Here is a 15,586-nt window from a genome sequence, read left to right as displayed (position 1 = left end):
GTTTAGGTGATTCAATCATTAACCATCCCTAGATCCCAGCCACATCACATCCCACTTACCACCTTTGAATTTTCAGCCTTAGATCTAGAGGATTATCATAGGTTCAAGTGTAGGAGTCCACCTTTTGATCCCACGTCAAACTCACTCACGTGATCCCTAACCCTCCTTAGTTCCTCATTAGCTCTCTCATTTAAACCCAAGCCACTCGTTCAATCATCCTTGAACCTAACCACCAGTTCCTAATCAACATCCCACATTCCCTTGTCTTAAGCCACCTCATTCCAGACCTCACACCCTTAGATCATCTTCCCTTACACCGTAGCCGAAGCCGTCCAAGCCCCTATCGCTCCTAACCGGCCCTAAGCCAGCCACACTTAGGATCATTACCAAGCTCTACGGCCGAGCTTTCCTCTATTGACTGTAGTTAGGTAATTCCTCAGCTAAGACCAAGCTGCATCCACCCATCCCCAGCTACGACTACAGCATTTGGTGTGCACCCTTGGGCATTTCATCCACTCGCCCAAGCGAATTGAGGTTGCTATCACCAAGCAACCGGATCCCGTGTGCTACCACGGCACTCAGCCAGGTGGGCTGAGCTAAGAGGCTCTCTGTCAGCTATATCTAGAGCTTACTGCCACACCCGGAGCTGCAGCATTTGTATCAGCTCCGTCAAAACCAGCAGCAGCAACCGAGTTGAAGAGAAGACATCAAAGACTTTACCAGCGATCTTCTCCAACTTGGCGTCTTACTTGGCGTTGCAGCACCTTCCACCTTGGTGTCCCGATTTTCTCAGCTACAACCTGACGTCTGGAATTCATCCTCAACAGCACCTACAGCAGATCATCAAAGAATTCCAGAAGATTCATCAAATGAACCCCGAGCAAGCCTTGGGGAGGTACTTCATTTAGACTAGTTAGATTTGCTATTTTCCTTGCATAGTTTTGAATCGCTTCCGCATTTGTCCAGTATTCCTGTAGTTTTTCGGTGCCCTAGAGCCTAAGATCCGGCTACAAGGAGTGTGTTTGGTCTGAGTCTAGCCTTAGTTTCCTCTTTGAGTTGTGTTGGTTCAATCTTTAGGCGTCTTTAGACCCGTGTGGACCCTCTACGAGGATCTTGGGTGTAGGATCGACTCTAGGACTGGGCTGTCGCCTATACCGGAGTTAGGTCCTACCAATTTGGTATCAGAGCCAACGTGGAGGATTCCGTTGCTTGTTTACATCTTGTGAATTCAAATTCTAGAGTTTATGTTGCTCATAAGTGCAAGAAAGATCGATTTTGGTAAAAGCGGGTGAAAGTTGGAAAGGAGAGTTCCAAACTTATCCGGCTGATACCGAACCTATCAGTTTGGTATCAGAGCCATCTTGAGAGGCCACCGCACTCAGTTTTCAGATTCCAGCAGTGTTAGTTTGGTTTGATGGTAGCATAGCAGAAACTCATCCTCTTCAGCCTGCATTTTTTTCAGTTTCTGAAAAACCAGAAACTACGCCGGATTCCGGTGGCCGGCGCTGTCAGCTCCGGCGTCGGAATGGGTCAAGGTTAGGCTCGTTGGAAGCGCCTACGTCTCAGGAATCTTCAGTCCAAATTTCAGATTTTGTTGAGTTACGGGTGAGAAGTTATGATTTTTTGAGTGGACCCCTATCACTGGGGGAGTCCTGTGCGGTTGAAAAGCAAGCCCAGGCGTGACTTTCAGAAGAACGAGTGCTTTCCTGGAGCAGAGTTAGAGCTTGATCTTGGTGGCGTTGGATTCCTTATCGTGTCTAGTATTTTGCTACCAAGTTTCGTGATTTTTGGACATCGAGTTAGAGAGTTACAGAATTTACAAGTGTCATGGTTTTCAGCTTTTAGTAGTTCAGTTTGATGTTTGAAATAGATAGCTTAGAAAGCTTTAAGCATTTGTTTTGATTTAAGAGAAGGCAAGAATGATGGAAGAAGGTGCGTATCCCAGAAGTTTAGATGTTGATTTAGTGTTTAGCACCTATTCTTACGGAAAACTCGTGGAAGAGAAGATTTTAGTTCACAGAGAAGATTGGAGTTACGGCCCACAGTTCATCAGTTTCTTGATTGGGCAAAACCCGAGATGCGACATCATCCTACGAGATGTCAGTGTAATGGGTTATCATTGTGTGATTGAAGTGGACAAGGGGACCTGTAACATTAGGATCACCAATAGGACCTTAGTGGGTCGACTTAGGGTTGCAGAAAGAGTAGTCAACCTGGGTGAGCTTTTACAAGTTTATCCAGGAGAAGTGATACAAATAGGAGACATGAGTCATAAGTTTGTGTTGGAAGAAATCCCAGCACCCAAACCCGTCCAACAAGTAGGGAAACCTGGAAATAGTAACCCAGGAAAGTCATCTCCTAACATTGAAGAGATGATACGACAAGCGCTCTCAAAGATGGATGAGATATTGGACAACGTGAAACAAGAGAAGCCTCACGTGGAGTTAAGGAGCAACACGTCCAAGGGCATGGTTCCGACCAACATGAAGAGCAAAGAGCTACTCGGACCAGCTACTCCGCCACCTCGCACGGAGCACATGAGCAAAGGCAACGGAAGCAAGAACCAAGGCATCATGAGTGCGGTGTCACAACCACCTCCAAAGAAAACTGACAACACTAAAGCCTACCGCAAGGCCTACTCAACTAAAGGCCTTACTCAAAAATCTGAGGTCCCTCAGACCAATTATCAACCTAAGAAAAGGGACGAAGTAAGCAGGAACAAGAGAGATGAAATGCACCAAGCGGTAGAGACAATCAAATGTGAAGTGCCGAACAATAGCCTCAAGGGCAAGGGTGTTCATGATCAAGCTACAGTTGAGGAGCCATCCAACAACTCAAGTGATGGCGAATCATTGAAGACATGGACTACCAATGAGTTATTGGCTGAAATAGAAAGCAAGTGTCAAGAGTGCGAATCTATTGAAGAGACACTTCCAAGTGAAGATTCTTTAGGATTACATGAAGAAAGAGCTTCAATCTCTACAAACTCAATGCACGCGTCTAGTCCCAACCAAGCATTAGATACGTACAAAGAAGAATCTTTAGTGTGTACAGCTCTAGCTTCACCCAACATGATGGAAGTGGAAGAATCAAGCGAGCTTCAACCTCTTGAGATCATACAGCCAGAAGACAAGGTGGAGCTAATCCGTTGTCAAATGCCAGAAGATCTTAACCTTGAAGATCAAAGGAATGATGTAGAAAAGGCAAGCAGCATGGACTCTAATGATCCCATGAAAATAGAAGGAGATGAAGAGTCCAGCCAGCGAAGCGAGGATCATCCATCATATCCCTCCACAATAGAAGGTAAGGCAGATCATAAGGAGGGTGGAGCGGATTCAACTGACTGCTCACAGATTGTGGAAGAGTTACAACTACAAGCAACCCAAGAGTTAGCTTTCCACATGACGTGCTCACACCAAGACCAAGGTATCGGACCACGGGTGGAGAAACTTGAAGGAATACCCTCTTGTCAGAATCATCCACAGAGCGAGGATACGTGGTTAGCCCCTATTGAGATGAGTGAAAGTGATCAACATGCTAAGCTTCGTTGCATCCAAAAGTGGCAAGAGGAAGTGCAAGAGGAATTAGCAGGATTCTTCTCTGAGTTTGAAGATGATTTCTTGTGCAGTTCTGATGATGATCACACTATTACTTTGGAGCCAAGACCATCATTCAACCAATATAAGGCTTCTCAAGAAGATCCACGAGTGAATCGTGAATGCCCAATGGCTAAGAGTGGGCACATTGAATCGTATGAGAACAAGGAAAGATCTTTGTCCACACATTCTCTATTACAACAACAGATGATACATCCTAAGGAGGGTGGACAACAACAAAATGAAGAGGTGATTCACAGAGATAAGAATGAAAAACTCTACCCAAAAAGATGGAGAGCATTCCAGTACTCAGAGTCACCAAATTGCAATGAAGAGATGTGGAACCCCTCGAGTTCATGTGAGGATTACAAGTCGGAGTCACCAACATCAATTGACTCCAACGACATGAGCGCAACTGAGGTGCAATGGGCAGTACAGAGTAATTGTAAACAGAAAGACTACATCATCAACCAACAAGTACTACAAGCAGGTGGGCGCCTATGGCAAGCCCACGACAGAGGGAAGGCCCTCGCACATCAGGAGGGCACTATTGAGCAGCTACAAGGGCTGCAAAAGAGGGCTATAGGGCAACTCCCAAGGGATTATAGTCCTAAACAAGTGCAAAAACCACTACAACATGGTGGTAGAAAGTGGCAACCACATGACCGTGGTAAAGCCATGTCAAGGAATGAGATCCAGAATGATGAAAGGTTGCTTGGGCAACCAATGAAGCGAATTGGACAGTTACCTCAAGACTATGGTCCAGACACATTGACCATAGCTAAACTCAGAGTTAAAAGGGCCATGTTCAAGGTTTATTCAAGAGGCCCAAGAAGATGTTTCCTCCATCTTAGGAACTCAGTGAAGGTGTTACCCAGAGACTATGGACCAGAGAGGAAACACAAGGTGAAAGATGACTGCGTGCGTCAGAGCCACCAAGAAACAAGTTCATAACGAGCTTGGGGACAAGCTCGATTTAAGGAGGGTGGATCTGATACGAGCCTTAGTCCGAGTAGGCCTAACCAAGGCCAAAGGCACGGCCACAGTGAGAGATCACGGCTCAATGGAATTAAACTTCGAGCCTAGAGCAAATGCAGTGGGAGGTGCGGGAGGATATGCAACGGCTCTAGGACATGAATGAACTAGGTGAAGACCAGCAATTGGGGGAATCCGCGAGTTAGGATACTAGATCCATAGGACTTCTCTGGTATAGGCCATGGTCCATTCTTGAGTCGTATCGAAACCCAAGTCTCTAGACTCGGTCTAGGACGAGTCTAGGGAGGTCTCTTGGCTGAATTGAGCTCAGCTCAATGAGGTTAAGGGATGTGTCAAGTCCGAAGTTTGGGCGGCAACCCGGACGAGGTCCCCACCTTGAGCTCACAAGGCTCAAGGGGCGTCTAGCTAGGACTTAGCCGTTTTTCACTTCTTGATTTGCTTTATTTGAGTTTGCGCCAATTCGGTTTTGGATTCAAACTTACCAAGGCGGGTTGTGCCTTAGATCCGTTTTGCTTTAGCATGTTCTGGATTTGGATTTGGGCTGGTTCCATGCATGGGAACCAGATTTATGTACTCATGTATATAAGGTTTTGATTCATGTGTAAATGGATGGAATTTTGGGAAATCAAGGTCATTTGCTTCTTTGCTTTCTCTCTCTCCTCACTTCTCTCTCTCTCTTCTCGTGTCTCTCTCTCTCTCTCTCTCTCTCTCACGTTCCCTCCAATCTCTTCTCCCAAGACCAGCATGCTGGCCCTCTACTTCCCCTTCCCCCTCACGTCTTCCTCTCCTCTCCTTCCCAACTCCTCACTATCTCCCCTCTCTTTCATTTACATCAATTCTCGTTGAAGAAGAAGGTGAGGGCTTTCTCTTGGGAGAGCCACGGCCCTAGGAGTTATCATCGTCTTCATCTTCGCATCTACCCAGCCACGTCTTGGGTGCAATATCTCTGCTACATCAGAGATATTAGAGGCCTAAGTTGAACAAGGAGGCTGCGTCTTCATCCAAGGAAGGACAGCAAACCCACGGTTTCCTCATACAAGGTTAGTTCTTGGATTCCTAAGGTGAAAGCTAAGCAACTACGTTGGTTTGGTTTGATCCAAGGTTTGACTTACAAGAAGAGGAGAAGTCTCGAGTCACAGCCGAGATTCCCTTCTTTTCCACGGTTGAAACATGATTTAAACTAAGTTTTACGTGTCTTAGAAGATCCTAGGCATTGAGGCTTTCCTAGTTGAGAAATCACTCAAGGAAATGGCACAAGAAGAGTCGATCGATTCTAGTTTTCATCCGCGGTCCATCTTTGGAATTTCGCCGGCAAAATCAGAATCTCATCCGAAAGAAATCACGGTGAGACCATCTTGGACATGGGAATGGACCATATAAGGTGATTCCACGCAAAGAAAGAAGAAGATACACATTGGTTTCGCGAAGAACGGCCTAGGCGATAGCAAGCACCAAGTCATCGGGAACTTCTGGTTTTCCGGCGACCTCTGCCATAATGCCGGCCACATTTGGGGGATTCTGGTCATCATCACCCAAGGACCAAAGTGCCCTTCCTTGCCACGAAGTGGGACCATCATTTTCAAGGGTAAGTCCGTCCAAAAGTACTCCAAGGAGATATCGCATGGAGAGGAGTTTTTCTAGGCGAGAATTAAGGGGAAACTCCTACATTCTAGCTTCAAAAAGTGGTACGAGCTTCATCCTTACCCATCTAAGTCTCTCCTAGCCCTTCATCCAGATCCTTAGGAGAAGATCTGACCCTTGATTTGCACGTGATTTGGAAGAGAATCCCCACATTTGGAATCATCATTCCACAAGGCGCCACCTCGCCACATTTGACTACATTGGAGGAGCCGGTGCCACTAGTGCCCACATTTGGAGGGATTTGCTCTTTAGTTTAGGTGATTCAATTATTAACCATCCCTAGATCCCAGCCACATCACATCTCACTTACCACCTTTGAATTTTCAGCCTTAGATCTAGAGGATTATCCTAGGTTCAAGTGTAGGAGTCCACCTTTTGATCCCACGTCAAACTCACTCACGTGATCCCTAACCCTTCTTAGTTCCTCATTAGCTCTCTCATTTAAACCCAAGCCACTCGTTCAATCATCCTTGAACCTAACCACCAGTTCCTAATCAACATCCCACATTCCCTTGTCTTAAGCCACCTCATTCCAGACCTCACACCCTTAGATCATCTTCCCTTACACCGTAGCCGAAGCCGTCCAAGCCCCTATCGCTCCTAACCGGCCCTAAGCCAGCCACACTTAGGATCATTACCAAGCTCTACGGCCGAGCTTTCCTCTATTGACTGTAGTTAGGTAATTCCTCAGCTAAGACCAAGCTGAATCCACCCATCCCCAGCCACGACTACAGCATTTGGTGTGCACCCTTGGGCATTTCATCCACTCGCCCAAGCGAATTGAGGTTGCTATCACCAAGCAACCGGATCCCGTGTGCTACCACGGCACTCAGCCAGGTGGGCTGAGCTAAGAGGCTCTCTCTCAGCTATATCTAGAGCCTACTGCCACACCCGGAGCAGCAGCATTTGTATCAGCTCCGTCAAAACCAGCAGCAGCAACAGAGTTGAAGAGAAGACATCAAAGACTTTACCAGCGATCTTCTCCAACTTGGCGTCTTACTTGGCGTTGCAGCACCTTCCACCTTGGTGTCCCGATTTTCTCAGCTACAACCTGACGTCTGGAATTCATCCTCAACAGCACCTACAGCAGATCATCAAAGAATTCCAGAAGATTCATCAAATGAACCCCGAGCAAGCCTTGGGGAGGTACTTCATTTAGACTAGTTAGATTTGCTATTTTCCTTGCATAGTTTTGAATCGCTTCCGCATTTGTCCAGTATTCCTGTAGTTTTTCGGTGGCCTAAAGCCTAAGATCCGTCTACAAGGAGTGTGTTTGGTCTAAGTCTAGCCTTAGTTTCCTCTTTGAGTTGTGTTGGTTCAATCTTTAGGCGTCTTTAGACCCGTGTGGACCCTCTACGAGGATCTTGGGTGTAGGATCGACTCTAGGACTGGGCTGTGGCTTATACCGGAGTTAGGTCCTACCATTATTGTTCGTGTAACGGCAAATACTCAAATTTTTATGTATTTGCCCATAGCTGTTTAATATTTAAAAGTTTATTCCACATTAGCTAGCCTATTAGAGAGGGGAGCATGAGACGCCGCCCCTCCGATGGGACATGCTCTCTAGCTGTCCCCGACGGTGGGCCAGAGGGAACCTGTTGTACAATGTATAATGCACACAATTTTCCTTAATAGAAAAGGTAAAAATTATACTTCTTTCTTCACACACATTTTGCTAATGAAAAGTATTAACATATTTTAATACACTATCTTACCTTTAACAAAAAAAATTCACGGAAAAGAATCACACACATTTCATTAATGATAACTATTAAAAACATATTTTATAAAACTATCTTTTTCTTAATAAAAAACGAATTTTCACCAAAAAAATCATAGGTAACGTTTTTCTAAGTTAATTTTACTCATTAACGCAAATTTTCTCAATGGAAAATGTGTAGAATAGATTTTTTCACAAATTTCATTTATGAAAATGCTAAAAATTAACCTTGAAAAACTGTTTTACTCAATAAAAAACAAAATTTATAAAAAAAAATCACAAATAACTTTCCTAATTTGATACAAATTTCACATTTCTCACACACTTTATAAGGCCAGTTGTGTAATGGCCCACTTTGAAATGGACTTTGGTTCCCACATACACCAACCTATGTGCCTTAAAATGGTGGGTTGTAACACCCCTCTTTAGAAATTTTAGTTTTCTATTTAAAGTTGTGAAGAATTTTAGGAAACTTAAAAATGTTGTTAAGTAGTTGGTTGTTCTTTGTTTTAAATCTTTTGAAGCTGAAACTGAAATTACTAGAAAATGAATTGAATCCCCAAACCAGATCGCGACAAGCTGTTTGCAGGGTAGCATATTCTGATCTTTTCTAGAGGAAGGGCATGTTTTATCTCTTTGCAAATGAAATAGACAAATCTGTCATTTCAATAGAAAGAATAAATTTTTGTCTTTGATTTTTAGCTTCGTAGGCACGTTCTTTTATCTTAGGCGAGAACGCTTTCTATGTTATGCCGTCCACATAAGAAAGAAGGCACATCCCACTTGTTATTTTTGTAACTTTATAAGGGAAAAATTTTTAGATTCCACTTTCATCTTTACAAGAGGAGTCTTCCGTTTAGGCAGCAGAAATCCTGCAGAAGCATTTTTAATCATTTAATTCATAATACATGGTCCTTTGTGAAGGGCCACATCAAATAACCTGCTCGGATTTTTGAGTGGATATTAGATATAACATGTTTGACACACTTTCTCACATTTTGTTGTCTGAATCACACCTTTAAAAAATTACAAAAAAATTGGCTGAAGGAAACATGAATAGGAGAATCTCGCTGTTTAAAAGATCTTTTGATTAGAGTTAAGATAATTATTTTCTACATGTTGTTGTAAATTATTTTATAAGTTTAAACCATTGCTTATAGTGCAAAAAATTGAACTATTTTCTTATAAAATTGCACCAAACTGGGTGAGACGTTGAAGAAAGGCTGTTGTTTATCAATTGTGTGCTATGTCGGTCTCTAAAATCGCATCTAAGTAGCAACTTACATCTAGAATAGCATACGTGGTGGAGCCACATACCCGCGTAGTGTGGGCAATTACATGCACCAGGTTGAATGTTTTTTTATTTTCATAATCACAATGTTTTTTTATTTTCATAATCACAATGTTTTTTTATTTTCGTAATAATTTCTTCAAATATTTATTTTCACATTAACATCATAACTAGTGCCCTTTCAAATATAAAAATATAGAAACGAGTGCACCTTCAATGCTCGGCCACTGGACGATGACGAAGTAAAAGTTTCCTTGACTACTCCAGTTCACGTTTAAACCCCTCTCTCTCTCCCCCTCCCTCACTCTCTTAGATTTGGGTGGAAAAGGGGAGAGGGTGAGTGAGAGAGAGACAGAGAGGGAGAGTGTGTGAGAGACGAAGAAAAGGGGACAAAGAGGGTGATCCTTACCTTCTTCCTTCCTCAATCTCGATGGCCTGAACGACCGTTTCTTTTTATCTTTTTGGTTACTATGTGCTATTAAAGCTTATCTTATGCATATTCTTTTATCGTTGCCTGCCAATCTTGTTTTAGTCCTTTAACATAGTGGATAATGCTCTAAGTGTTCTTTTTTTCGTTTTTCCCAGCTCAAAAATGCAAGGTTGACATGTTCTTGAGTTTTGACAGCTACCGTGTTCTCTTTTGCAGATTTATGTGTTTTTGGTTTTGTTTATGACCTTTCTTCCCTTGATAAAAGCATTTATCTTGGAAGCGGTACCCTATAAAAAAAATTGATTTTGTGCGCTCAAGAAGAAGGTAGACTGAAGCTTGTTAATGGCAAGTCTGGTTCCTCTTGACTGGACGCTGCATCCCATTTTTGTTGGTCAGCTAGCTATTCATGGACTGAATATATTTAGATAACAGTCTAGAGTGACCAGAAGTTTGCTTTACCAACCTTCCCCTCTTGTCCTTCTGAAGTTTTCTTGCTTCTCCAAGATCTCCGTTTTAGTGGCATTTTCTTCCAAAGCTTGTATTTGCAAGATCTTTGTTCTTTGGCATGATTGAAACACGTTCTGGATCTTGGTGGAAGAACTTTAGAGAAGAACTTCGTTCAAGTTTAGTATTTTTGGGTATCTTATTATACCTTCTCTTGTTTTGTTTTCTTGAAAGATTTTGTCTTCTGCAACATCCTGGTTCTTAATCCCGTTTATGTATTTCTGGAGTTCCAAAGTCTTGATTTTACTTCCATTATATTTCAGAACTTGTTGTTTGAAGATCAGGCTTCGGGCTAAAATGGGATTGCCTTCCCTGATTCTGGGCTTAGTCTTTGGTTCCATGCTGGTGGTTTCTGTGAGAGGGATTGGTGCTAACTGGGGAACGCAATCATCCCACTCTTTGGCCCCTGAAATTGTAGTTAGGCTGTTGAGAGAAAATGGGTTCAACAAAGCGAAGCTGTTTGACGCAGACTCTAGAGTTTTGACTGCACTGGGGAATACTGGTGTTGAAGTGATGGTTGGCATTCCAAACGACATGTTGGCCACTCTTGCAAGCAGCATGAAAGCAGCTGAAAACTGGGTCACGAAGAACGTTTCCTCTTTGGTTTCCAGGAATGGTGTGAACATCAAGTGAGTATTGATAATCATAGCTCTTTTTACTCTGGTTCTTTCTCCTCTTCTCATAGTTTTAATGGTATTACGAAACCTTGTTTTCTCCCATCTGTTGTGATCTGATGGTTTGGTGGTGGTAGCAGTTCGTGTTTGGTTATGAACCGTCCTGAGTTTCAGGCGGACAACGTCAGTGTCCAGTGAAGCTCTGTCCTTAATACCGGAGAGACCGTTAGGTTGAAAATGTATGCGTTCATGTTATAAGTAGTTAGCTCTTTGTCCTAGCGAGGCATCGGTATTGTGTAGATTCGTCCATGCGATTACAACATAGTTCCAGTACCATTAATCTGCTGCCCCTGAAGCCATCCAAGGAATTTGTTTTGGTCTTTGGGCTTCACATTTCCTTGTCTTCCACTGTGAGGACTGTGGCGTATGATAACACAGCTGGCTTTCAGTCTGAAACCAATGCAAGACTGTAAATGCTGCAACCATGCCATATAGTAACACGATGCACGCTATTAGCTGCAAATAGTTTCATCATATTGTTCTTGTCACACTTATTTTGGGATGATTTATGACTAGAAATATTTATTAGCTTATTTTGTTAAGCCTTTATCTTGCTTTTTCAAATGATTCTTGTATGCCATTCTTCTCGTGAACCACTTCCTCTTTCTGATATACTCAAAGAACTGGAAGGACTTTGAAAGCTGTTAGGGACCTTGAGTATCTAATTCTAGATGGTTTGGATCTGTCAGACCTGATTTAGATGTGGATAAGAACAAGTTTATTTTGTTTGTCCTGAAAGTTTTCAGGCAGTAAGCTATTTGCTTTGTTAAGTTACTAGTTACCTCTACTTGAATTTATGACCATTTCTTCATATTCCAAAATTTACACGGCACCTCTCTTAATTTTGATTAGTTGGCAAGTTCTCTGATTGTTTCTCTAATGTTCATCATTAGTTTCTCAAGGGTGAAATTTTCAGGATTTCTTTCATTCTGTCTGGTGGGTGAATGATTTCATGAAAAATACCAACCCGACTGACTTTTTTTGGTTTCTGAAAGGTCTCTTTTGCAATTGTAGGTGGGTGAAACTTTTCTGTGAGTGAAAATTTCACCCGTTCAGTACACCCTAAGCTTTTTTTCCGGCTAACAAAATGCCCTTAGGGCCCATTTTTGGTGGCTCTAGAAATATAAACCGCCGTACCGGTACGCGTATATGGGCAAAACCCACGTACTAGTGTGACATTTCTGGAATGACAATTCCAGAATTGTAATTTTGGAATAGCTGGAAGAGGGGAAAAAATTCAAAATTCTAGATTGGGCATGTGTTTGGTAGCCCAGCATATTCATTCCACAAAACCTTTTCACCTGTCTGTTGCAACAGCAAACTGTTAGAAAGCTTAAAGAAATGACTGGAAATTTTTCATTTTCTTTTTTGTCAGTGTCTAGTCTCTCATTTTGGAATCTTCTTGCTTGAAAATAAAATTCTTGACTTTCATTTTGGCATGTTCTAGCTTGAAAATAAAATTCATATGAATGCAAAGTATGAAATAGGGATGTTTCTATGTATTTTTTCAGATATAAGATGTTCTACTATTGCCTCTTTATGTTGGCTTATGGCTTCTACTTTCTTGTGCATTACCTGCTGTCAAGTTCTCTTCTCCACTGTCTATGTAGTGACTTTAGTTTTGCTATTATGTGACCTAAACGGTCTCTGTCTTCTATTTTTGTAGAACCCCTCCATGGATTGCAAAGGCTTTCTGCTGCATGGTTTGCTGCTTGTTATGGTCATCATTGCTTTTATTTCCTTCTGAAGTCTGCTCTCGTGGATTACTCAATATTTTCCAACATATATTCTTAGACTTTAAATGGATTTTGCTTGTGTCGCATTATTCTCTTGGTAGAATAAACAGTCTTTGGGCTCTGAGTGATATTTTAAGTCAAGGTTTTCCTACATTAGTAGCGAGTCCACAATTTGACTGCTTCTTAATATTGTAAATTTATAAATACAGAATATAAACCGTAAGTTTTCTGTCAGTTTTTCTTTCAACTGTTCTAAGTTGTTCAATGATGTTGAAAAGCAATCTTAACAGAAATTAGAAGCTATGAACGGAAATGAGAGGGTACCGAATAGCATGATACGTTAATTTTTTGGTTTCTTAACACATGAAATTCTTCCAAACTTCTCGCTCTGGTTATGTTTCTTTTGATAACCTTCATTCACTTGGTTTCGCATGGAAATATGCAATGTTCATGAACTTAGGATGTGCACATCTTACGGTAAAAAAAATGCAAGCAGACAAAAACTTGTTCTTATCTCTGCAGTTTCTTGTTGTGTTGACATGGGCTACTGTGAACTCACTTTTTCTTTAAAATAGATATGTAGCTGTCGGAAATGAACCTTTCTTACAGACATACAATGGAAGTTTTCTCGCAACCACTTTTCCTGCTCTTCAAAATATTCAAAGTGCTCTTATTAAGGCTGGATTAGGCAACAAAGTGAAGGTGACTGTTCCCCTCAACGCTGATGTTTATCAATCTTCGACTTCATACCCTTCAGGAGGTGACTTTAGAGCAGACATCCATGACCTAATGCTGACCATTGTGAAATTTCTCAGTGATAATGGGGCTGCGTTCACTGTCAACATCTACCCCTTCATTAGCTTGTACAATGACCCAAATTTTCCAGTTGATTTCGCCTTCTTTGATGGCAATTCTTCACCACTGATTGACAAGGACAGTGGAAAGACTTACACAAATGTCTTTGATGCCAATCATGATACGTTGATATGGGCACTCCAGAAGAATGGATTTGGCAGCTTGCCAGTCATTGTTGGAGAAGTTGGCTGGCCAACTGATGGTGACAAGAATGCTAATGTACAATATGCACAGAGATTCAATCAGGGCTTCATGTCTCACATTTCAGGAGGACAGGGCACGCCCATGAGAACTGGGCCTATTGATGCCTATTTGTTTAGCCTCATTGATGAGGATGAGAAGAGCATTCAACCAGGAAATTTTGAGAGGCACTGGGGCATCTTCAACTATGATGGTTCTGCCAAATATGCACTGAATTTGGGCCAGGGGACTAGTGGTCAATTGATCCCTGCAAAAGGAGTCAAATATATTGGAAAGAAGTGGTGTGTGTTCTCGCCAAAAGCAAACTTAGCTGATACAAAGTTAGCTGATAGTGTAAGCTATGCATGCTCGTTATCTGACTGTACCAGTCTTGGCTACGGCTCGACTTGTGGCAATCTGGATAGCCGCGGAAACATTTCTTATGCATTCAACATGTATTATCAGAAAAACAACCAGCTCCCAATTGCCTGTAGTTTCAACGACCTTGGGATGGTTACAACTACAGATCCATCAGCTGGAAGCTGCAGATTTGAGGTCATGATCGATCCAAGCTTGACCCTTACAGGTGGGTGTCAGAGCAAGTGGGGCAGGGAAATGGTGGTCCTATGTGTACTAATGTTGGTTTTCTTAGTTTTGACAGCTCTGTGATTGTTGATTGTTTAATTTGACCAGATGCTTGTATGCATTTTGCTTCTTGTTCCTGTTGGTTGCAGCTATTGGAGGCTTCATCCAGAACATACAAGCATGTTGTTCATGGTTAGAACTTTAATTTCAGTGCAGTTTTGGAACAATGAAAACCAGAGCTCCATACATGGATAGGGCTTCAAGAAATTCAAGTTGGAGGATGACAAAGTTCCGTAGCTACAGTATTTCTAATCTAGCAAGCCTGCTTAATGAGCTTGTCAATGATGAAACAAAATGAAAAAGAATGATTTTGTCAAGTGGGTGCACAAGAAGAACCTGAAAAGCGGCAAGGCAAAAAGAAAATGCAATGAGTTTCTTTTCAAAAATCTATTTATTGTTTCTTAAGTCATTTCTTCTTAATGAGGCTGCATTTAATTGTCTCTCATCTTAGATTTGGGGCTGATTTCAAATCGATCTTCCAGATCGGAGGTCTGTCGAGAGCTCGTTTGCTTCTTCTCATAGACCTCTCTCTCTCTCTCTCTCCATTGGCCAGCCAATGGCTTTGCCGGTCGAAACCCTTAGTCAACCTCTTCTATGTTTTTCTCATTGGCTGGCGGTTTTGTTGGTCGAAACACTTGCCCCACGATCTCTCTCTGTCATCTCACCGGCTGAGGGTTTTTGCTCTTCTCTCTCTGTCTTCCCCCACCGGCTGAGGGTTTTGCTCTTCTCTCTGTCTTCCCCCACCGGCTGAGGGTTTTGCTCTTCTCTCTGTCTTCCCCCACTCTCTCTCTCCCTCGTGCCAGCTGGGTTTTTGCCGGTCAAAGCCCTTAACTGGCCATTTCTCTGTGTCTCTCTTCACCGGCGGAAGGTTTCACTGGTCAAAACCCCCGGCCAGCCTCTTCTTTTCTCTCTGTTTCGCTCGCCAAATGGAGGCTTTCCCTCGGCCAGCCTCTCTCTCTCTCTCCCCAACCCCCACCCCCCCTTTCCACCGGCGGAGGGTTTTTTCAGTCCAAAGTCTTGGCCAACCTCTTCTTGCCTATCTGTTTCCTCGGCTAGGCGAAAACCACAGGAAGTCTCCTGCCAGCCCTTTTGAGGATTAGAAATCCATGGATTTGTAATTTTCTGATTGTTAGGACTGAGAATTTAAAGAGGATATCTGATCAAATCCTAGGTAATCAAACGCAATCTAATAGATTCCAACAACCTAATAAGATAATTTAAATTTGCCATGAAGGATGTTATTTCTAATATTAGTACTAGTGTACACGGATCGATGCTAACGCCTCGAGGCGAAGAAGAGCCAATCGAGGCGGTGAAG

At 42.6% G+C, this 15,586-nt stretch overlaps 1 protein-coding gene across 3 annotated transcripts; it reads left to right on the top strand.

The window, feature by feature from the left end:
* Positions 1–9,471: 9,471 nt before the first annotated feature.
* LOC116247947 (glucan endo-1,3-beta-glucosidase 6-like) lies at positions 9,472–14,508 on the top strand. Of its 3 annotated transcripts, none has more exons than XM_031620429.2 (3): positions 9,472–9,642; positions 10,442–10,807; positions 13,164–14,508. In XM_031620429.2, exons 2-3 carry the CDS (start codon positions 10,476–10,478, stop codon positions 14,290–14,292), a joined length of 1,461 nt encoding a protein of 486 aa, XP_031476289.1. In that variant the 5' UTR covers positions 9,472–9,642; positions 10,442–10,475; the 3' UTR covers positions 14,293–14,508. The 3 variants fall into 3 exon arrangements, with proteins under 3 accessions (XP_031476289.1, XP_031476288.1, XP_031476287.1); XM_031620428.2 differs by having other exon boundaries at positions 9,472–10,297; XM_031620427.2 differs by having other exon boundaries at positions 9,472–10,312.
* The last annotated feature ends 1,078 nt before the right edge of the window (positions 14,509–15,586 follow it).

The sequence above is a fragment of the Nymphaea colorata genome, chromosome 2 (assembly GCF_008831285.2).
Source record: "Nymphaea colorata isolate Beijing-Zhang1983 chromosome 2, ASM883128v2, whole genome shotgun sequence".
Lineage (NCBI taxonomy): Eukaryota > Viridiplantae > Streptophyta > Magnoliopsida > Nymphaeales > Nymphaeaceae > Nymphaea > Nymphaea colorata.
This window is presented reverse-complemented; position numbering and strand designations above follow the sequence as displayed.